General features: G+C 38.0%; 1 protein-coding gene across 5 annotated transcripts in view; it reads left to right on the forward strand.

Moving 5' to 3' along the window:
• Nucleotides 1-358: 358 nt before the first annotated feature.
• The window catches only part of AOX1 (aldehyde oxidase 1), a 37984-nt gene continuing 14631 nt past the window's right edge, over nucleotides 359-23711 (forward strand). For 4 of the 5 annotated variants that reach the window (XM_014879485.2, XM_014879486.2, XM_088167835.1 and 1 more), the window contains exons 1-22: nucleotides 359-560; nucleotides 1471-1528; nucleotides 2486-2582; nucleotides 4309-4417; nucleotides 4966-5092; nucleotides 5828-5889; nucleotides 6482-6562; nucleotides 7377-7457; nucleotides 8478-8622; nucleotides 8786-8878; nucleotides 10601-10752; nucleotides 10986-11079; nucleotides 11769-11878; nucleotides 12785-12969; nucleotides 14097-14259; nucleotides 15543-15635; nucleotides 17573-17742; nucleotides 18806-18932; nucleotides 19224-19346; nucleotides 20478-20574; nucleotides 21500-21624; nucleotides 23051-23184. In XM_014879485.2, the coding sequence (XP_014734971.2) occupies nucleotides 501-560; nucleotides 1471-1528; nucleotides 2486-2582; nucleotides 4309-4417; nucleotides 4966-5092; nucleotides 5828-5889; nucleotides 6482-6562; nucleotides 7377-7457; nucleotides 8478-8622; nucleotides 8786-8878; nucleotides 10601-10752; nucleotides 10986-11079; nucleotides 11769-11878; nucleotides 12785-12969; nucleotides 14097-14259; nucleotides 15543-15635; nucleotides 17573-17742; nucleotides 18806-18932; nucleotides 19224-19346; nucleotides 20478-20574; nucleotides 21500-21624; nucleotides 23051-23184 (2486 nt within the window). In that variant the 5' untranslated portion in view covers nucleotides 359-500. The remainder of the gene's footprint in view (nucleotides 561-1470; nucleotides 1529-2485; nucleotides 2583-4308; nucleotides 4418-4965; nucleotides 5093-5827; nucleotides 5890-6481; nucleotides 6563-7376; nucleotides 7458-8477; nucleotides 8623-8785; nucleotides 8879-10600; nucleotides 10753-10985; nucleotides 11080-11768; nucleotides 11879-12784; nucleotides 12970-14096; nucleotides 14260-15542; nucleotides 15636-17572; nucleotides 17743-18805; nucleotides 18933-19223; nucleotides 19347-20477; nucleotides 20575-21499; nucleotides 21625-23050; nucleotides 23185-23711) is intronic. The other variant, XM_088167836.1, reaches the window with a different exon arrangement.

The raw sequence follows: 23711 nt of genomic DNA on the forward strand, positions 1-23711 counted from the left end.
TTTCCTTTATTTAGTGTCCATGCTTCACTTCAGAGCTTAGTATTCTGGTTTATACAAACTTTAATGCTTTTGTGATTAACACAAATCTTTTATCAATTATCACACAAATATAATCAAAAATCCTATTAGTCTCATGATCACTACACTGCTGGATTTTATCTCAGTTTAAAATTACTCTTGGTGATTTTATTATAAGAACTTGATAACAGTGCACAGTGATAATGTTGCCGTTCCGCTCTGCAGGAACACCTGTGTCCTGTGAGAAACGGTGAGGTATGCCTTAGCTTTGGAACACTTAAAGAACACCTTAAAAGGCCGAAGTACAGAAACGCCCGCAGTCAGCTGAGGACGCGGAGAACAATGACCGTGTTAGCCCGGGGCCGGGTGGAGCCCCGCTCTCCCGCCCCGCCCGCCCCGCTGCGCCGCGGTCCCGCCCTGCAGAGCGAGGCGCCTCCAGCTGCTCGGCTTTCCCTGCTGCCCCCGGTCCGGGGCTGCCAACCATGGCTCTGCAAGGGGCCGCGGCGCCCGAGGAGCTCGTTTTCTATGTGAATGGGAGAAAGGTAAGTGTAGCCTGGAGAAGGAGGGGCTGCTGTGTCTGAAAGAACCCCGAAGGGCACAGATTTGGCTTCCTCACTTTATTCATGGGAGTGTAACCTCACACAAACTTCCAGAAGAAGGTTGGATGATTGCATCACATTTTGGCTAGGTCTGCCTGTATTTGGGAGAAAAACCATGTCAAAGTTAAACACACTTTCAGCTGGGTATCAGGCTTGGCTGGTAAGAAAACCACTTTTTTCATTGGTTTGTCTGGCTTCTCATCTTTGATGGTGTCGGGTTTTCAGAGGCACAACTGAAAGCAAGACTCCAGTGCCCAGATTTGGCCTATTGACCATAAAGGTAGTATTGCAAGGAGTGGCTGTTGATCTAAAGCAACTGTAACTGACCGAATAAGAAGTGCTGTACTAGATCAAGAACGTGGGTATTTCTGCTGCTCTCTGTTGTCAGTTTCTTACAGCAAGTGAAAGTTAATATAAATAAAACTAGCAAAGAAACTGCTACTGCCAATGGCCTTACAGGCTTCCTCTCATGTTTTTTTTCCAGTACGTCAGAGTGCCAGGGAGGCTTTAGGCTCTGCAAATCATTAGTTAGTTCTTCATGCTGTCTGTAAAGTTCTGTATTTTTATTTGTAGTGTGACCGAGGTCAGTTCCCTCAGTATAACATTTCACTGAGCAGCAGTTATTTTTAGTACTTGCAAGGTGCCCTAACGCTTCTTTTCTGGAAATTTATCTGTCTGAAAAGGAATTTCCAGAAGGAGCACAAACTCTCCTGCTGTGTTTGCCAATTAGTTTAGTTCTAAGAGGAAACCAGAGAAGGATTCTCTTCCGGCTTTGTGTGAAGGTAGTCTGTGCCCTGAATTTTGAGAGGCCTTGGTTTCTTAATTAAACCTTGTTTTTACTTTCTTGCTGTAGATAATAGAGAAAAATGCTGATCCTGAACAAATGCTCTTGTCTTATCTGCGAAAGAGGCGTATCCTTTTCTTGTCTGTTCCCTAAAGTCACTCATGTGAAAGACTTATTCAAACAAAATTCTCATAAATTTTAATTCAAGGTTTAATTACCAGATTAAGGAAGTTGTGATTCCTTTAAGATAAATCAACCACACTAAATGATGTCTCTTTCTTAATCCAAATATTCTTCAGCTCAGCTGCTGTATTTTTAGCCTGGCTTTTTACACATACAAAGTTATGCCATCAGGCACAATGAATATGTGTCTGTGTTCCTCCCCTCTCACCTCATAAAGAAGTCTAAAAACCTAGTGGTCAGTATATATAAAGCTTGACAGAAGTCCCGAAGCTTTGTAATAGTCTCTCTCCTGGTAAATGGGAGATCTTGTGATGAGAACCTGAGGCTGATGGAATTTTGAGGGGCAAAAAGGCCCTTTTGGTGGCTTTGGAACATTAAACTAGCAGTTTGTTGATTCACAGTTTTAGAGTGACCACTGTTCCAGATTTACTGAAATGAGCACTTCTCTCAGAAGTGTGATCTTTCAGATGAGATGCAAGGCAAATATCCTGATTATAAATGGGCCTTCTGGGAGAAACTGGGAAATTTGTTTTAGCATTCCACTGGCATTTCAGATATACAGCTGATTTGCCCATTACGCATTTCTTCCTTTCATATTTTCACTTGGAGAACTATTTTTCACTTCCCATTTCTGTCCCAACTTACTCCTCTTCCAAAATAAATCATAATCAAGTTTTCTGTTTTCTTGAGGGTAGGATTTTGGTCGTGTAACTCCTTAGCTTCCATCTTGCTTTAATTGAAAATTTTATTCCAATACAGAAAGAAATCCAATACATATGCTGATAGAAACTGATTCTGTGTTCCTTAGGGGTTTAGGAAAAAAGGTGGTCTCAAGCCTTTGAGTGGAATAAAGACGAGAAAGGAACCAGATAATTATTTTCCCTAATGACAGCATTTTCAGTCCGTCTTACAGGAACTAAGTATGGCTGTGGAGGAGGTGGCTGTGGTGCCTGCACAGTGATGATATCAACTTATGAGCCAGCTTCAAAGAAGATACGGTATCCTCAACAGAATATTTTGAAAGCTACAGAAAATTTTATGATTGTAGATACCATTTCCAGATATGAAACTTTAAAAACAGAGTTGTAGAACTCGTACTTAATAGTAAAATGATTTAGAGGAAGGGTCACTTTAATCCAAAAAGAGAATGCTGTTAAAGTTGCTGTTGATTCAGCTCTATTGTAAATTTGCTGAACTATCATACTCAAATGCTTGATTTAGTTACAAATACTGACAGCCCCTGCAAGAGGTTTAGGAGACATTAATTTAAGACTCTTTGGCTTGACCTTGGAATGTGGTTCCTACCTGCAACTCTGTATGGTGGTTTAAGTCCAGCTGGTAACTGAGGGCCATATAGCTGCTCACTCATTCCCCCGAGTGGGATGGGGGAGAGAATCAGAAGGTAAGAGAAAAAACTCATGGGTTGAGAAAAGACAGTTTGCTACAGTAAAAGCTGCTCATGAGAACAAAGCAAAGTAGGCAATCTCCTCCTTACTTCCCATCATCAGGCAGATGTCCAGCCATGGTCAGGATAGCAGGACACCATCATCTGTGATAGGTACTTGGGAAGACAGACACAATCACTCCAAAACTTCCACCCTTTCTTCTTCTTCCCACAGCTCTATATGCTGCACATGATGCCATATGGTATGGAATATGACTTTGGTCATCTTGGGTCAGCTGTTCTAGCTGTGTCCCTTCCCAGTTTCTTGTGTCACTCAGCCTCCTCACTGGTGTGGTGTGGTGAGAGGCACAAAAGACCTTGACTCTGTGTAAGCCCTGCTCTGCAGTAACTAAACATCCCTGTGTTATCAGCACTGTTTCCAGCACAAATCCAAAACACAACCTGACACTGGCTACTCTGAAGAAAAGTAACTATCCCAGCCAAAACCAGCATACTGTCATATGATTGGTGGGAAGGTAGGGTAGGCAGAAGTGTGTCTTACCAGCCCTTTAATACTGAACTCCATCTATTACACCCTACCCACGAAAAGAAAGATTTTGAAATTCAAAACTAAAGTTCCAGTAAGCTAAAAACTGGAATAAATTGCTTTTAAGTTGAGAAAACTCCAATCAAATTGTTAAATGGTTAGATGTCATTGTGCACTGAAGTGTTTATTAGGTGGGGGAAAAAACATTCCAGTTGTCCTTTTGTACAGTTACATTGGAATGCAAAACAAATGAAATTGTTTAAAGTTAATGAAAGAGCTAAAATTAAAGTAGACTCCTGAAAAGAAACATTTCAACTGTATTAAAAAACCAATTTTATTAAAATTATTAAATGCTTTGAAGAATTTTCTTTTTGGTGTGCTGTTCCTATTTAGTATATTTATTTTACATCAGAATTTCCTTTGGATCAGAATTTTGATTATAAATTTGCAGCAGTAATTCTTTACTTCCTTCCAATGAGTACACCAATCTTCCCTTCCCTATCTTCCTCCTCCAAAATACAGTTGACAGATTGCTTGTGGGCAAGACAGACAAGAGGGCAATTAGAAAAGACTGAGGTATTAAGGAAGATGTAAATTCCATGGAACTGGCCTCATAGATACATTTTTATACAGGGGACAAGAGACATAGCTAGAAAGTGATCCCTTCTCATTCCAAATGTTAATAGTGGCTGCTTTGTAAGTGTGACCTATGTCTTGATTGACTGAAAAATAATACTCAGACTTGTTTATTATAATAATATTCATGTTCTTTATTCTCCTTTATGTTCCAAAGACACTATTCAGCCAATGCATGTTTGCTTCCCATTTGCTCCTTATATGGTGCAGCAGTGACTACAGTGGAGGGTGTTGGAAGTACAAAAACCAGGATTCATCCAGTTCAGGTGAGAGTACAGTATCACTGTATAGGAGGATTACTTATTTTTTTTTTTGGATGGGATGGCTTTAGTGACAGTGCTTTTAGGGCATAGGAATTTCATAAGATGGTTGTTTTCCCTGCTAAATGACAACATAGGACAACATTGGTTTCTGGTGGTTAATTGATCAAGGCTGATGACGTGGCTCCTGATGGATCTTACTTTAATATTAAAAGTCTGATCAAATAGTTGGTATATAATGGTTGTTGGAGTGGGTCTGGCTTTGCTCTCTTTGGGCTACACATCTCGTGCAATATCCCTTTGGCTCATGTTATAGTATAAATGCAAAAAAAGACAGGAGTCCACTGAAAGTTAATTAGCTTCTTTAGTAAAATGTGCCTGAACATCACACCCAAAATAATTATTCTCATTTGGTATTACTTAAAGTGTTTTACTTAAAAAGTCTGATTTATTACAAAGGGCAACATTGTGTATGGCATCTCCCATTTAAGAGAGCACTTATTAGAATGGAGATGAGTGCTGGAAGGAATGTTGTTTTTGGTATTTTATCTCAGGAAAGACTTGCCAAGTGCCATGGCTCCCAGTGTGGTTTCTGCACACCTGGAATGGTGATGTCCATATACACTTTGCTAAGAAACCATCCAGAACCAACTTCAGAGCAGATGATTGCAGCTCTGGCTGGTAAATATTGCCACTTTTTATTTTGCAAGTGTGTTCCTGAAGCATTTCTTCAGATGCTTTGTTTGTGTGAGTGCCTGTCTGTGTGAGTATACATGCTTGCATGCATGGATGATGTATTCTTACAAACTGTGCTTCCTAGAAGTGTTGCTACTGGATGCAGACCTTGTATTCCCTGTCATTCTTTTCTCCTGGAAAATGAAACATGGAGCTGTGGATTGTTTCAGGTGTTCAGAACATCCCCATATGTGTCTTCTGAAGTGCTTAAAATCAGATGTGCAAAAACGAGGTCATAATTGAGAAGCAGCTGCCTCTGAGCATCTCCGAAGTCCCTTTATATCTGGCGTTGAGAATGTCATAAGCCTTGCAGGACAGGCCCTTTGCAGTAGGATTAAAACAGGTTTTTCTTAACTTCCTTCACCTGTAGAAAAAAGTCGAGGGAAAGAGAATAACGTTTTGAGTGGGTGAAGAATATATTCCAGTCTCTTATTCTACTGCATACTGAGCTATAGCCAGCATTCCCTCTAGTGCAGATCTCAACTGTTTCCTACTCCTCTTGAAACAGCAGTAGAAGCTGCAGGTCCTAAGTCTCGTGATGCTGTACTATTTTGTCTTTTTGAGAGCTAACACTTCTTGAACTTCAAAACCACAAAACTCACATAACTCACATAAAGACATGACTTTCTAAAGCCATTGACTTTAGAGCAAAGCTTTTTCTGACTGATTTCCTTCCTTCAGGGAACTTGTGCCGCTGTACTGGATACCGGCCAATCCTAGATGCCTGTAAAACCTTCTGTAAGGTAAGAAATAATGGCAATAGGATTGCTAGATTGGGGCCATCAGTGAATATGCATATACAAGCCATCAGGATTTTCATTTAGATCATCCCTTCCCTCTGTTTAAAGATGCCATTCTGAGTAAATAGCCTAACCCATTACAAAAATTGATTAACACAAATGAACATGGTGTCTCACCTGGGTTATGAAGAATAATCTTGAGTAACTCCATGTGGTTTACTGTGGGTTAGTACTGACATGAGTAAAAGCAGAATTTCAGTCTATATTCTTAGTAATTTATTATGCAATGCAATGTGTCAGAAACCTACAGAGGAGAAATGGGAGTGAACAGTTGGTAAAGGAACCAATAGAGACCATCTACATCTGCTCTCACAATGTCAACTGAATTCTACATAGTAGGAATTATTTTGTATTAGGGACTTCAACATCTGATGATTTTAAATTATTTTTTAATATCACTCCTTTAACAATCGTTCTAATTCAGCTTGTTATTAAACTTCATCTAGAACTTTATTGAAATACAGAGTCACTCTTGTGAGCTTTAACTCATTGCCATTCTGGGCAGTATTTCACTAATGGGATATTCCTATTTTAGGAATCCATTTGTTGTCAAAGAAAAGCAAATGGAAAATGTTGCTTGGATCAGGAAGATGATTTGTTTGACAATGAAGAGCAGGTAAAGTTTTAAATGTGTTACTGACCCTACTTCAATATAAAACTTAGACTATTGCATATAGTATTTGATAAATAAGGTATTTTATTATTCCTCACAAGAAATTTGGAAATATTTTGAAAAATTGAGTATTCTATGTGTATATTTTTATGAGGAGGTAGTGATGTGTCAGATAATTGTATAAGGTAGTTTGTCTCTCCAGAGCTAAGATTTGAATAGCTCTTCAGGTTCAGTAATATTAATAGTCTGACCTCTACCAATACAGTGAGAATTATATTGTGCAAGACATTAGGACATATGTGAAATCTGCTTAAATCAGTGATCAGTGATGCTCTACGTACTGGTCTCTTAGGAAAACTGTTGACTTGAGTCTGAAGAATTGATACACTCTTAAAAATTAGAGCTATGACTGGGATTTTATGTGAAACCTCTTATCCATACAAATATTTCACCTTGTTCTCAATTTTCTTTCAGTAGTATGGGATCTACTTCTTTGGGTTTTGAGTACTTTAGGTTGGCACGAAACTACTTTGTTATAGTGAACTACAGGAAATCTGTACTTAGTCCTTCCGTTGCTTGCTTCTGCAATTTATGTTAGCAGTACAATTTAAGAAAATGTTATGAACACTTCTTTCACCTCATCACCTCCAAATGATGCATGGTGATTTAACAACAAATCCAAATCATAATGAAGTGACTAATTTTTTTCTGACTTCAGTGGGAGCCTCCTGGTTTGGTTTTGCTTTTGCTTTTATTGCTGTTGTATGAAATTAATGATGAGAGAAAATTCTTGGTCTTTGCTTGTCTTCTTTTTAAGGTCTCCGCCAGCCTGTTTTCAGCAGATGAATTCCAGCCCTTAGATCCCACCCAGGAGCTTATATTCCCTCCAGAACTAATGGTAACTTTTGCTGCTTATAGACTATTCTGATGCTCTGTTCAGAATTAATTCTTGAGTCCTGCTTAGCAGTAATTAATCAGAAGAAATAGCAAAACATTTAAATGTTATTGTACTCCTTTTGATATTTTGCCCAGGAAGCTTACTGAATATTCACATACCCAAAAAAGTCATATTGGGAAAATGAAGTTGCAGAATAATTAGGTGTTAGGTGAAAAGATGAAGAAGCAACCTAAACTGGGTTTTCAGTCCAGCAGCTGAAGATAAAAATACTTCGCAACAAACTGAATGGCAAACATTTTTGTGGCTTAATAGTTTTGTTAGTCTGTTCTCAGATAGCCACCCAGATCAGAGAGTGTTTAGCCCCACTGATTAAGGCATGCCAAAGATAGAAACAGCTGGAATGGAAAGTGTTAGGCACCCTTAATTATTTGCCCTAGAAAAACTGAAAGCTGTTTGTTATACTTTATTGTCAGGGTAGAGATTCAAAGCCAGATTGCCTGTCGTTAGCTGACTGCTTCTGGAGAAGGGTTGATAGCTGTAGGACAGGATTTCTTGACTGTGTGTTTGTACCTGCACTGGTTCACAAGCTGTTTCCAAGTGATCAGTGAACAGTGCTAGAACAGCCAGAGACACTTAAGTGCATGCATAATCTAGAAGTGTCATTGGTGCTCTCCAAGCAAGCTAAGTGGGCAAATACCTCCCTAAGTATTTTTTATCACTTTTCTAACAGTTTTAGTAATTGCAGAGTCTATTCCTACCCCTTTTGCTAGGGAACTGTTTATTATCAATCTTGTTTATTAGCCCATTGAAATTACTTGAAGACATTTCACCCACACAGTCTCAACTTTCACCACTGTGCAAAGAGCCAGCGTAACATTTGTCCCCTTTTTGCCCAATTTTAAAGGATTATGTAGAACTGCTGTTGTTTAAGAACATTTTTGACTTTCAGTCTAGTGTCAATTAGACCTCACTTCTGTCTATATGTCTTAAGTATTTAAATCTGCCATATTTCTCCATCAGAGAATGGCAGAAAATCAACCAAAAAGAACTCTGTTTTTTCGTGGGGAGCGAGTAACGTGGATTTCTCCTGTAAGCTTGGATGAACTGCTGGATCTGAAAGCCACTCACCCTAAAGCACCTCTTGTGGTTGGGAACACCAGTGTGGGTATGTATGTGATCAGAATGGCTCCTGTTGCTGTAGTTCCAGTTTGCAGGAGAGGCGTGGGGCTACATTTGTCCTTTTTGCATCTTCATCCTTAAGCTTACATTCCACTATGTGGGAGTTGTTACAGAAAAGCCTTTTGTCTAAGTCTATTCCTATCTTGTAGGACCTGACATGAAATTCAGAGGTGTGTTCCATCCAGTTCTTATTGCTCCTGCAAGGATCCCAGATCTGAATGTGCTGAAATACACAAATGATGGTCAGTAGACTTTACTTTTTTCAGAAATAGGAGATTTCTTTGCAGTAAAGAGTGTTGCACCATTCCAGAGTGCTGAAGGTGTGAAGTGCTGTGCAGCTCATTCCCAAGCACACTTGGCTCTTTCACAGGTTAAGGGGGCTGTTGCCACATCACAGTGCAGGATGGCTTTGTCTTCATGACGCAGTGCAGAGCTGACCAGCAATATTATCTTGGGCCTTAGTGTGAGGGTGATTATTCTGGTAATGCTGGTTCTGGTGCTCAGTCATGCAGGATTTGCTTTGTGACTGCTGTACCAGGCTCTGCTGAATAGCAGGGAGAGACTTGGGTGGAACCACAGGGAGAGTTAGCATGTGGCATGCCTGGTTATGTTAGAAAAAAGGCTGTGATTAAACTGGCATAGCTGATATGCATTAATTAATCTAGTTCTCAATCATAACAGCATTAATTATAATAGGTTAAAATATTTGTTTTACTTCAAATTACATGTTTATAATAAACATAGAGGTTTTTTTCAGTTAGACTAGGTTTTGGGTTTTAAATAAATTCCTGGTGATTAGAAATACAACTAGAAATAGGTTTCAACTTAGTATAATAGTCTAAAGTAATTGAATAAAAATTACTTTGGACAAGCTTATAGCCAAAGCTTTAAGGAAGGTCATATCTGATGAAATTACTTGCTATATCCTGAAGTCACTTTTTTTTTAAGTGATAAACTGTGTTTGATAGGTCTGTCACTGCATTTAGAATATCTGTTTTATTTCAGATCAGTCGTCCAGTTCTATTCAAAGATTAATTTGTTCTTAGCTGAAAAGTAGCTAGGAATTGAAAAGAAGCTGGGAGAATGCCTACTGCTTCTTTAAAGTGTGTAAATAAAAGGTATTTGAAGGTGAGACTTACTAGTTCTAAAACAAGAGATACACAGTTTAGTTTGCCAGCCAGAAATAGCATTTCCTCTCTTTAATCAGATTTAAATGTAAAATATGTTTTGATTAAATGTTCTTTTAAACACACAAAATTTAATACTGCTTTGCTTGATTAAAATTCATTAAATTTATTTATATTTTCATTTATACTTTTAATTGAATTCCAGTATTGACTGAAAACATTCGTGTATTATGTAAATAATTATTTTTAATAGAAAGGAACTGTGTACCATTTAAAAAAAATAGAAGTATCATCTTACCAAAAAATTTCTTAAGTAAATGCATATGAGTTGTCATTCTGGTGGGTAAAAGAATACTATCTTCATTGCTAGGACTATTTGGGTTTTTGCTGCCAATGCAGCCTACTCACACCTTAGAAGAATAACTAGAATGTACATATGCAGAGCAAGATCAAATTAGGATGAAAATCATGCTTAAAAATAAGAAGTCTGTTGAAAGCATTTTGAAGCTGACTCACCTTTGTGTGAAACGTCTCCTAAACATTTACTCAGTCAAAAACAAGTTGCAAGGGAAGCAGTTGGGATGTGCAGCTGGAAGCAGAGAAGGGATTTCCCTTTAAGCAGAAGAGGTGAGGTATTACTTCGTTTTCATAATTTCTAGGGATTTTACCCTCAGTCTCCTGAAGTGAAAGGTTGCAGTTCCTTTAAAATGCAAAGACCCCTCTCCTTTTATCTGCCTTAGGCCACATGAGCTGTCCTAACTCTACAGTCTGAACACACTTTAAAACCCAGGCAATAAAGCAATGCACACATTAACTTTCATCATCTTTTGGTTACAGGATTAACTCTGGGAGCTGCCTGCAGCCTCTCTCTAGTGAAAGACATCTTGACAAATGCAATTGCCGAGTTCCCTGAAGAGAAGACGAGGGTTTTCTGTGCTGTCTTGCAGCAATTGAGAACTCTGGGCGGAGAACAGATAAGAAATGTTGCTGTACGTTGGGAATTACTTGCATTTACAGTTTGAAAAAATTGTAACAAATGTGAAATTGGTCCTGACCACAAAAACGTGCAATTTTGATTTTGCCATGAATTTTTTATCAATACCTCTTTTTATAGCTTTCAATATGTATAAGTGTACTTGTAGATTGCATGCCGTATTGTCACTTAACATAAAAATACGACGATTACAGAGAAAGGTAACATAAACTACTTTTTTTTTCCAAGTCTTTTGGTGGAAACATCATAAGTAGAAAATCAACCTCAGACTTGAATCCTGTTCTGGCAGCCAGCAACTGCATTCTCAATCTGGCTTCAAGAGGTAGGAGGAGATAGCCTTTCTCTCTGTAGCATAAATGAGGTTTTAAGTGTTCAAAGGGCTCTTAGAGATTCAGGTTCCTTGCAGAATTTTGTCGTCTTCCCTTTTGAAAAATTTAACTTTCATAATATATGTCATAGAATAGCAAGTATGGTCACTTTTAGAATAAAATGTCAAAAAGAGAAATTAAAAAGCAATACCATTTATTTCTTTCTGGACTCCTGGAATTGTTCAGAATCTCAGGGGAAAAGCAAACAAAGAAAGGAAGAAATGAACCCAAAAGCCCTACCTTCCTAAAAATTTTTTACTTTTACTGCAGTTCTTTACTACTCAGTTCCTCAGTTTTTATGTTTTAGATTGAAAGGTAGTTATGACAGCAGCTGCAGAGATTTGGAATAGATTGACAGGAGTGAGGGTGGGATCATCACGGCAGTATTGGAAGGGAGGATTATAGAATGGGAATTAACCTCTGGGTACCTTTTTAGGAATCTGGTATTATGAGGTTATGGAAGATTGAGCAACCATTTGAATTTATAGAACATATCACTGATAATTTTTTATGTAAGCTCTGTAGTGGTTATTTTTTCAGGAAAGCAGCAAGTATTTCTTGCCAATTAAAATATTATTGATATGTGTTAATTGCACAATTGTATGGAATTTTCTGGATTTGGGATTTTTTTTTTTTTTTTTAGGACAAAAGCGACATATTCCTATGAGTGATATATTTGCAGATGGAGTTGGTAACAATACCATTACACCAGAAGAGGTCTTAGTCTCTATCCATATTCCCTATTCTAGGAAGGTAAGTTATTTGTTTAGATTTGCTTTATTCAGAGTTAAATGAAATGCCTTTATGAAATATGAAATTTACTTTATGAAAAGTAATGCAATTACTTTATGCAATAAGGGCATTTCATTTCATTTATGAAATAAAGGGCAGGAAGGGGCATAATCCATCTATTTAAACTAGCACTGTTACTGCTTGCTTTCTGAATTCCTTATATTTATTGGCTTCAGTGCCATACTATCTCCCATTTTCTGCCAAAAAACACAACTCAGCAGGTAGCTGGAGATGCTATACAAAGAATAATATTCAGACCAAAGTTTGCCCTAAAATGATGAGCGCAATAGCAGTTGTCTAGATCCCCTATGGAAAAGGGTCTTGGACAAGTTGCCATTGTGCTCACCAAAGCAGACTGGTCACCTGTTATATGGCTGGCATCAAAGAGGTGAATCATTGTCATCTCATGAGGATATTTCTTTGAAATGGGTAAGATTGGATGTGTGTATGTTGGTTCCATAAATGTTACTGAACTGAATAATAGTCTTTAACTGATACTGGTTTGCAAGAGTGTATATGGGATCTTACAAGAGAATTATGTTACCTGAGTACTGAAGTTTGGCAATACTTGGAAGCCTCTAAACTTATGGTCTTGTTATAAATACAACTCCACAAAATCCCTGTCCTCCAGTTATCTACCATGAAAAATCTGGGTAATCTGAACAGTGTAGATGGTGGAGGGTCGGGTATGAGCTGCTAGAAAATCAAAGATGGTACTGGAAGGTCAAGAGAAGAAAGTGCATGGTCTTGAATGCTCAGGAAGTTGAATTTGTGCTCTTCGTTTTTGTTCTCTTGCTTCACATAGTGCAATAATAAGTTCTACTTTCAGATACTTACATGTCCACACTTCTGTCTGATCTTGCTCAGGGGGAGTATGTCTCTGCATTTCGACAAGCACCAAGAAGGGAAAATGCTCTTCCAATAACCAATGCTGGGATGAGAGTCCTTTTTGAAGAAGGTACAGACATTATAAAGGATCTAAGCATTTTCTATGGAGGTGCTGTCTCGACAACAGTCTGTGCCAAACAAACCTGTTGGACACTTACTGGAAGGTAAAATGTTTCTGTCTTGTGTGTGTCTCTGAACAAATGGACTTTGAAAGCTTGGGTTCACATTCCCTGGAACATGAAAGTACAGAAAGATTTCATTTACCTGACTGATGATGATGTATGTTCAAGGGAATGATCAAACCTTAATGATGACTTACCAGGATTGTTGTTTTGGAGTTTGCACATGAAGTGCAGCTCTGGTGTGAATTATGCAGAGAGATAAGAGAGATGAGCTGTGAGACAGGTAGGTGAGGTATACACCAGTCAATTGTGCACCTAAACCCAGGTAAGGGAAATTACTCTGTATCCAATACATTTGATAATCCCCTCATCAGTGTTCTGGAGTTCTTCAGCTTGTCTCTAAAAGATACAAAGTTTGAGAACTTTAGATGTTCCAAATAAAGTTAGAAGCACAAGTCAAGTCTTCACCTTTTCAACATCTCTTCATCTACAAGGTCCCAATAATCTCTGGAATTAGTGCCTGACTTTCCCTCCCAGTTTGCAGCACCCTTCCAAGTTTTGGAGGAAAAAACCTGCAAATTCAGGCAGCATAAAAATGCTAAATGTAGCTCCACTGGCCTGGTTTGCCATTTAATATGCAACTGTTTAATTAGTTGAAGTACTCATTATTTTTTGATGCTTTGCATGATTAAATTTAGTCTAACAGACTAATATTTTGATATCTGCGGTTGTGTAACCACAGAGAATTAAGAGTGTTGAGATACTTGAAGAAGACAGCGCTCTCGGGAAATGTAACAGCTAATTAGATCCCTTGAAAGTATCTATGTTTTGCATCTTTATCTACTTCAAATATAGGATAGTATCTGCAATATGGTTAGAAGCTGTAAGACTGCTAAAGCAGCTTTAAGGCTGTAATAGGGTTTATTTAATTATGTATTTGTTTATTTTAAAATGCTGGCATAGCACTTAATTCAGTTTACGGGAGCTCAGCTCTGTGAGCAACATTGATCTACACCACTTTAAAAAATTGCAGACGTTATTAGAATCAGCATTTTGGCTTCATTGTGAGCAGGATTATGTCTGTGGTCGATGGTATACATATATTACTGCAATCTGTATTTATTTCTTATTAGTTCTAGTCTTATTGTATCTATTACTCTTCCTAACAGACACTGGAATGAACAAATGTTGGATGAAGCATGCAGACTAATTCTTAAAGAAATGGCTGTTCCAGGCTTAGCTGGTGGTGAAAATGTAGACTATAAGAAAACTTTGATGGTCAGTTTCTTCTACAGATTTTTCCTGGAAGTATCACAGTCATTGAAGACAATGGTAAATGAGTTCATGGAATCATAAAATCATGGAATATGCTGAGTTACAGGAGACCCGTCAGGACCACTGAATCCCACTCCTGGTCCTGCACAGGACACCACAGGACTCCCACCATGTGCCTGATAGCGTTGTCCAAAGGCTTTTTGAGCTTAGGCTAGGGGCTGTGACCACTATTCTGGGGAGCCTGTTCCAGTGCTCAGATACTCTCTGGGTGAAAAATCTCTTCCTGATATCCAACCTAAAGCTCTCCCCTCTTGGCTTCATGCCGTTTCCTCCAGTCCTGTCACTGCTCAGCAGAGTGAAGAGGTCAGTACCTGCCCCTCCACTTTCCCTTGTGAGGCTGTTGAAGACGTCAGTGAGGTCTCCCTTGAGTTGCCTTCAGGCTGAGCAAATCAAGCATTCCCCATGGCTGTTCTTGTGCAAGCAAATAAATGGGGTGTTCTTGCTTATAGGTTAGTGTTTGCTGTTTGTACAATGTGCTAAATCGTTGGCTTTGGTGTTTGGAGCTACACACTAACCTAAGTGTTTAACTCCCAAAGAGTCTGATGGAGAGATGCCCATTTCACTTTTAGATGCTCAGGTATCTTTGCATTGAACATTAGGCTTTAAAAGACATTTGAGCAGTATTTATACAACAACATACCAGGAGCCATCTCCCAGACCCAAAGAAAATATTAAAAAAATCTTACTCTGTCTATAGTTCAAAACAGAAACAGATGAAAAAGGTATAAAGGCCTTGGAAAAAACCCTGTAGATACTAAACTAACCCTTCTTCTTATATGAGCTGTTGACTGGGAGATGAGGACACTAAAATTTCACTTGCCAAGACATTCTAGTTGTAATTTACTTTTTTCTTTTTCTTTTTTTATTTCTTAAATATGTTCTTACAGAGAAGAATATCCCTTTTATGTTTTTCTTCTGTGTTACCTTGAGCTCTTTCCCTAAATTGCCATTACTAGGTGATTGTTTACTACCAGGAGTGATGCTGAGCTAGTTTTGATCAGACCTCAAAACAAAGCTCCTCTGTCTGTCCCTACTTTATGTTGCTTACTTTAAAAAGCATAGTTGTTGAATCCAGTATATTTTAAAATATTATTTAGTGACATCTAAAACCTCTACATTATTTTCAGATTGTTATTTTGGAGCCTGTCTAGTTTGAACCTGGAAAGCATTTCCTGTATAAAAATTTTGTGTTGCTTTTTTATGTTTGATTTTGGTTGTTGGCTTTTTTTAATTGGAATGTTCAAAATGTGAGTTTTAGTAGTAATTCACTGCTTTTTCAGGATCCTTGCCATTATCCTGGCATACCTGTGGAATATGGGAGTGTCCTACAAGATTTCAAAAACAGAATGCCCCAGAGTATCCAAATATACCAGGCAAGTGATTTAATTCTGACATTGTTTTGTGCTTTATAGGACTAGGTAAAAAGTCACTGTTCAAGCATGAGCCTTGGTGTGAAGGCCAGGTACAGATTTTCCAAAGGACTGGAAGCAAGAGGCTTTTAGTGGTTGATTTTAACTGCATCTCATTTGGAGAATCCTTGTTTGTAAAAATAGATTCTGGGGTATGCTCACTTCTAGACAGTTCTTTGAAGATAAATATGCTAAGCAAATTCCATTGTCAGACTGTTTGGTTTCTTGCAGTGTGCAACCCAGTTAGAAAGAAATGAGAAAAAAACAAAAAAAAGATTGAAAAGCCCAGGTATAGTATATATATACTGTAGCATAGCTATAGTACTGTTGTCTCAAGATCTCAGGGAGCTCCTAGGTGCTACTGTAGATTTAGGAATTAAGATGGTGTGTGATGGTTGGGTGCTCAAATTAACATGAGCAAGTTGTCCTAAATCAACAGTAGAGAGCAGCAAAGAACATGTTTGCTATTTTCTGAGCTCACTGTATAAATAGCTCATGGTGAAAATACCCACAAGGATTTTTGATCTTTTGACACCCTCAATACACAAGTCAAAATACTAACCTTTGAAAATATAAAGAAAAATTCACATGAAATATAGGTAAATATTTGTTTTTCTTTTAGTTTTTGGATATTCCCCAGAAAAATACTTCAGCTTTAAATACTTTAAATTTGTTCAAATTGTTATCTTAAGTTTCTTTCAGGTTGTTATTTTTATTCTTACTTAAAATAAAACAAACAGGCAATAAGAAGAGCCAGGATCAAGGGGACTATTTTTCTGTGACTTTTCCCAGTTTATTCCCCATCTGTAATAAAGTGACTGAACATCAGAAATTGAAACAATTTGTTTCTCAGATCAATTGGCACTGAGCAATAGAAATTTAGAAACCCACAAAATCTGAGTTTTTCCACTTTAAATTTCTATTCAGATTTTGTAAGGCCATATTTTTTGTCTGCAGTGCTTCATTTGGACATTGTTAAGCTTTTAAAATTAAGATGAAGTCTAAATACCGTGTCATTCTGTTGTGGAAGTGTTGAAGTGGTTTGGCTGAGGCATCCATTTGAGGAACTTTAGGCAGTTACGTGAAGAGTGTTTGTTCTTGACTTTGTGCCAATAGCAGACAGTGTGCCAGAATGTGCAGGAGGTAGAAATATGTAGCCTGAACACTTGTGTGCTTGAAGCTTTAGAAGTAAAAACATTTTAAGTTGCAAACAATTAACTAATTCTAAATGTAGAAAAGAAAAAGTTAGCATGAATACTGACACAAAAATGGTTAAGGTCTTCTGGAAGTTGGCAGCATTAGTTGATGTGGCAGATTTAACTGGAAACATTGAATTAATTTTCAAAAAAACTTAGCAAAGATTAATAATATCATTTCATACAAAATTCATACAGGTACAAGGAAATCATTGGGAAGAAAATATTTTGGCAATATTTTCTCACTGATTTACACTGATCATTTGCACTCTTTCAGTGAGGAAGACAAATCCTAGAGATCATTGCAAATAGCTCACGATACTCTACCTGACTGATAACATTCAGAGCAGAATCTTGTGAGAATAATTCAGAAAATTATGAAAGGTCCATGACACCATTCAGTAAGAGGAAAATGTCCTTCTGAAAAAGTGCTGGGTTTCTCACTTTGATGTAAATAATTAAGGAAAAAAGTCCAAGTAAACAAACCTGTATGGTGCTCTCGGAAGGGTCCATAAGAGAAGAAATGAGGAGAAAGAAATCCCCAGGAGCAGCAGTCACCTCCTGCAGCCACTTCTTTTCCAGTGTTGAACCAGAGGATGATAGTATGAGCACCTGTTCATTCATTCAATTTTCTGATTACTGTAAGAATAACAGGACTGTTCTTTTTTAACTGGGGTTTCTGGGTGTGTGTTTCTGACTGTACAGGACGTAGAGCCGAGCCAGTCTCCTCAGGACCCTGTAGGACGGCCCATTATGCACCAGTCTGGGATAAAGCACGCCACTGGTGAAGCAATCTACATTGATGACCTTCCTTCTGTGGATGGGGAGCTTTTCCTGGCTGCTGTCACTAGTTCCAGAGCTCATGCTAAGATTCTGTAAGTGTTCAAAGTGGACCTGAAGAAAGTGATACCATGAATTGCTGCCTGAGATTTTTGGAGACTAATGAGATATGTGTGTAAAGACCAGCATGCCTCATACCTGCAGGCAAATCCGTGCTGGAAACAGTATTGTTGCACTAGTAGAAGGGTTTGTTAGGATTTAATTGTCTCACTCCATTTTACTGTACTAGTAAGGATGAACTGTTTCTGGTCCATAAACCAGCCCAGAGCTAGCCTAGCTACCTCCACAAAGTGCTCAGCTGTGCAGTGCAAGCAGACCTCGAGATTCAGTTTTACCAACATGGCTTTGAAACTTCAACTCTATGATGAAAAAAGAAAATTGTCCAAATTGTAATAAATGGTGTGGCAACATTGCAGCAACAAGGTGGCAAAGCTCATATGAGGCTTATAGGAGAGAAGGGTAGAGAAGAGGATTTTATTTTGTAAGAAAACTGCTTTCATGTATGCTTTTATGCTACCAAGATACACCTATTCTAGCAGTGGGTGTCCAGAGGAGGTGCCTGTACATGTACTGGGATCTGATGACCTGCTGAACTAGATGCTATCAAAACATGCTATTCTTACAGACCTTCTGCTCTTCCTCTGATCCTTCTACATCTAGACATTTCCATTCCTTCTCCATTTATACTAGTCTTGTCATTTCTTTTATATCTCTACGCAAATCCTCCATCTGAAAATGACTATTTGTATCTTGCAATATATATATAGGCTATGAGGTCTTAGAAAGTTGCAGTTGTAGCATCATAATTGTGCAGTGACTTTTATTAAAGCAGTGCAGTTCAGGCAATCTAATGGGCCAATGATTTCCCTGTTGTATCTAAATTATCTCCTCAAAATGAAGGAGATTAGTAGAATCTTAAATTCTCTTTTATCTGTACTTTTCCACATGCCAGAGACAGGAAGAAAGGAGTCTATGTGTGTGAGTCTATGAACAGATCTTGGTAGTACAAGAAATATACCTCGGTTTTGTGTTACCTTCCTCTGTGAGCAGTTTGTAAGATTAATGAATTACACTTCTCTCTTCCCATATCCTAATTAGATCTATAGATACCTCAGAGGCCCTAAAAGGAGCAGGTGTGTTTGATGTCATAACAGCTCATGATGTGCCAGCTACAAATGAGTTTTATTTTTCTGATGATCCGGAGATTATATTTGCAAGAAACGAGGTATAACTACAATCTTTTTGAAACGGATTTTCTTAATTTTAACTGTATTTTCTCCAGCCTTTTATCCTTCCACTGTCCATTTCTGAATACTGTATTTTCCTTGATTGTGTAGTTATAGTGGTATTTTTAGAATTTGTTAACTTCATAGATGATGTAAAAATACAAAAGTCCTAAGTCAAAGAAAACTTCTGAACAGAAAACATAAGTGGTGGTTACGTAAAATAAGAATTTCAATAGCACATATGGGAATTTTTTTAATCCATGCTACATTACGTGATGTGTATTTTACAGGTGATTTGTGTGGGTCAGATTGTCTGTGCTGTGGTTGCAGATTCAGATGTTCATGCCAGACAAGCAGCTGCAAAAGTGAAGATAGAGTATGAAATGCTGGAACCAGTAATTTTAACAATTGAGGTACTAATAATTTCTCCTGCTTTTTTTTTACTGTTTTACCTATTTAACTAATGGAAGCAGCAGTTCACACTCTTTAGTTGCTTTTTAAATATGATATTTAAGGAAACAAGATTAATTTGAACATCCAATTAAGCAGTCTGAGTATCTCCCTATAAATAAATTTTTAACCTTTTGTCTAATTTTGGTCACTTGTGATAGACAGGCAACAGTTTCAAAAGTATGAAGGTTTCACAAGTTTTACAATCATAAACATTAGAATGCAAAAAAAAAGGAATCTCCTAATGTTCCCAGTGAGGAAAAGGCACTGAACGTGCTGGTTTCTAATTTTTTGGTAGGTACCAGCTGATCAGTCAGCATGTGTATAGTGGCTAACACTATATAGTCACCTCCTGATTATCTCCAGCATTTTTATCTGTTGTCTAGCTTGAAAGCTAGTCTGGAGCAGTAGGAATTATTGGGGGAATATGAAGGAAAGGTGTTAGGGATGTACAACATTTTAGAGGTGTAATGTGGGAGTAATATGGACTTACCGTATGGGATTAAAGACAGTAGAAGTAAGGGCCAAATGATACTCTTGCAGGGAATCAGCATTAGTTCTGTAGTCACTTTACAGCTTGTTTTAATAATGTGTGGTCTAATGGAACAGTCTTTCTGATAGAAAAATAGACAAAGCCTGACAATTTTGTTAACATTTCATTAGAATTGAAACTCCAATTACATCTTATTAGAAATAAAACAAATGCTAATTTATAAATTGATTCCACCTTTGCTTAGTCCTTGTGATTTCTTCCCCTCTTACTGGCATCACTCTTTGGATGATGCGGCTGCATTCTTACTCTGGTGTCTTGTCCACTCCCTGGATGTATGGCAGGGAAGAGCAGGTTTACTAAACTGATTGCATTTCTTTCAGAAACTGCTGTCATCAGTTACACAAGATGCATCAGGAAAGACTTGCTGATACTGAAAAAACAACTCAACAATGATAGTAAAGTGATGAAATAAAGTTGTTCATTGACTTTGGTAGCTGGTGGTTCCAGTCTCTGAAGACAGCAGTATTGGTCCTGAGATTAAAATGCTGCAACAAGCTGAGAATCTTAAAAATACTTAAATCCCCCTTTTTCTCCATTGCAGGAAGCTATAAAACACAACTCGTTCTTTGAGCCAAAAAGAAAATTAGAACAAGGAAATGTTGATGAGGCATTTGAAACTGTTGATAATATAATTGAAGGTAAACTGTAGAATATATTTGATAAGAAATTTTTGGTTGTCAGTATTTGGGTTTGGCCGTCTGCTCTTCAAGTGCCAGTTCTTTTTTTTTCCATGTAGTCGTTAGGCCTGAGCAAACTCTTGGACACTTGGAGGACAATGTGACTAAACCTGGTGTATTGTTGTTCTGCTACTGCAGTCAAGCTTTTTGCATCATCTGTTCTCGAAAAAAGTTACAGAATAATTAGGTTGGAAGGGAGTCTCTTAGTCCAACCTCCTACTTAAAGCGGGTCTGCTTAGAGCAGGTTATTAAGGGCCATGTCCAGTCATGTTTTTAATATCTCCAAATATGGAGATTATGCAACATCTATAGGCACCTGTTCCAGTGTTTCACCACTTTTCATGCTGATTTTGATTTTTTATATATCTAGCTGGAATTTCTTGTGTTCATTGCCTCTTATCCTTCTATTGGGCATCTCTGAGAACAGTCTGCCTTGCTCTTGTCTATACTCTTCCATTAGATAGTTGTAGACAGCAACAAGATCTTTTCTTCTTATGAATGAATAAATCCAGTTCTCTCAACCTCTTCTCATACATCCTGTGGTTCAGCCCCCTGAGGATATTGGTGGCCCTCTTCCTGACCTGGTCCAGTATGTGCCTGCTTTGTTTAACTTATCTATGCTTTATTTATTGTTGTCGCCACTTGTGGGCAATAGTGTTCTGCTCTTAATCCAGTTCTGGTGATGCTACTGGAACAAGAGCAATTTAATCTTACAAGGGTTTTAATTTGTGTTTTTATTTTAGATGTTGCTCTTTCACACAAGAAGTATCAGAGGATTTGACACCGATTGCCATAATTTACATGATGGTGGGCTGTTAGTTCTTCTCTGGTTCATTTCTTCTGTCCTTTTCCCTCAGTAACACTTGTGTTTTTCTTACTGGATCAGGGCAGATCTGCATTGGGGGACAGAAACACTTTTACATGGAGACTCAGAGTACGCTTGCTGTTCCAAAAGGAGAGGATAAGGAAATGGATTTGTATGTGTCAACACAGCATCCAGCAATTGTTCAGGTAATGCAGAGCATTCTCAGAGAAAGTGTTTGGATTTGTGACAATAGAGCTTTTAAAGTTTGGTTTACAAATCTGTAGGAATAGAAATCATAGAAACATTAAATTGCCCATCTGGATTGTCCAAAACCAGCTGCTTTGCAGTACTGCTGTATTCTGATAAACACTGAGCTCTACACTATCAGGATAAGTCTCTCCCTTTGGACAAGCTACTTCATACCTCACTATTGTAGGCATGAAAAACTCCCTGTGGAGTGCTGAGGCTCCTCCATCTCTGTTAGTTTTCCACTGGTGTGAGGAGCAATCAGTTCCCTACAGAGTCAGAACCTACTGAGGATCTGATCGAGTCTAACAGCTGTAGGTGAGACTGCTACTCCATGCAGCAGTCTTATAATCTCAGATTGGATTGAGTTTCAAAGAACCTTTAAATTAAGACTATTTAGTTCAACACCCCTGCCATGGACAGGGTTGTCTGTCTCTGCATGGAATTTCTCAAGGTCCCATCCAACATGCCCTTCAACACTCCCAGTGATGGGATGTCCACAAGTTCTCTGAAGAAGTTCCCTGTTCCCATGCCTCACCACCCTCGCTGTAAAAAATTTCTTTCTCTTGTCCATCTAAACCTGCCCTCTTTTAGTTTAAAACTGTAGCCCTTTGTCCTGTCAATACAAGCTTTGTTAAAAAGTCTTGCTCTGTTTCTTGTAAACCTGCTTTTATAGTTTGAAAGGCCTCAGTAAAGTATCTCTGGAGCTCTCTTCTCCTGGCTGAGCAACTCCAAATCTCTCAGTCTTCATAGTAGAGGTGTTCTAGTCTTTTAAACATTGTCATGATGGTAAACGCCAAAACAAAGCTGCCATAGCTTGTGGTCTGCATAGCAATAGCCATAGTGCATGAAACTGATGGTATTTCAGACTCAACACTGGCATTTTGTGTTCAAAGCCCAGTTCAGCTCCTTTTGTAATTTCCATTGTTATTGTATTGTCAATAGCCAAGTAGTATGAAGAATTTGTGTTTGAGAAAATTATTTCGAGCAAAAACATTCCTGACACTATCAAGACCTTAGACTATTAAGAAACAAATTGTTTTATTTTAAATAAAGTATCTTAGTAACGAAAATAATAGAAACTGTATACTAATCCTTTTTTATTATACCTGAAGCTTCTTACTGTTTAGATAATGTGATTCAAGGGTATTATTCTTCACATTGGCCAATGGCCTTCTCACAGTCTGCATGGTAAAGATTTGAAATGTGAGAGTTTGTTGTTATTTTTTTCTTTGCTTTTTAACCTAGGGTAAAGGAAAAGTTGTATTCATCTGATAGGAGAATAGAAACATCTGTGGAACACTTTTCTAGAAAAGGTTTCTCTTTCGGAACCTAGCTTTGGGGCTTAGTTTGAGTTGGCATAAAATAGTACAACTTATTTTACAGGAGATTGTAGCTGCAAGTTTAGGTGTTCCAGCCAACAGGATCATGTGCCATGTTAAACGAGTTGGTGGAGCTTTTGGTGGGAAAATCCTGAGAACTGGCTTACTGGCATCAGTTGCTGCAGTAGCAGCAAACAAGTAAGTGCACTATGTGTGTTGGGATGTGAAAAAATGAAGCAAACAAGTTTTCCATTTTGGCTAAAATGCTTTCTCTTTTTCCAAAGCTGCTAGTCAAAAAGTCATACAATCCTGACTTCACATTTTGCAAGACTGTTCGGTGCATTTCTTTGTTTTGTTTTGTTGGAGTACTTATGTTAAGCAGCTCTAGTCTCAACTAAATTAATGGGCTGCCAGAAGTTGGTATTATTATAAGTTAGAAATACTCAAAAGGACCAGCCCCTAACTACTGAGACTTTTTACATACATTAAAATATGACATTAACCCTCCAGTTGTGAACTTCACTGACACAGCAGAAATGCAGAGGGAATAGTTCATGAGTGGAACTGCTTTTAAAAAAAAGTAATTCTAGCTCGGTCCTCAACATCTACCAGTCAAAATTCGCTGAAATCTATGAGGCATTATGCTTTTTCTAATCCTGCTTGAATTAATTTAAGAACATTAACACATAAAGCTCCATCCCCCATCTTCCAAATTTGGCAGGCTA

Source organism: Sturnus vulgaris, chromosome 7 (assembly GCF_052056855.1).
Source record: "Sturnus vulgaris isolate bStuVul1 chromosome 7, bStuVul1.hap1, whole genome shotgun sequence".
NCBI classification, from domain to species: Eukaryota; Metazoa; Chordata; class Aves; order Passeriformes; family Sturnidae; genus Sturnus; species Sturnus vulgaris.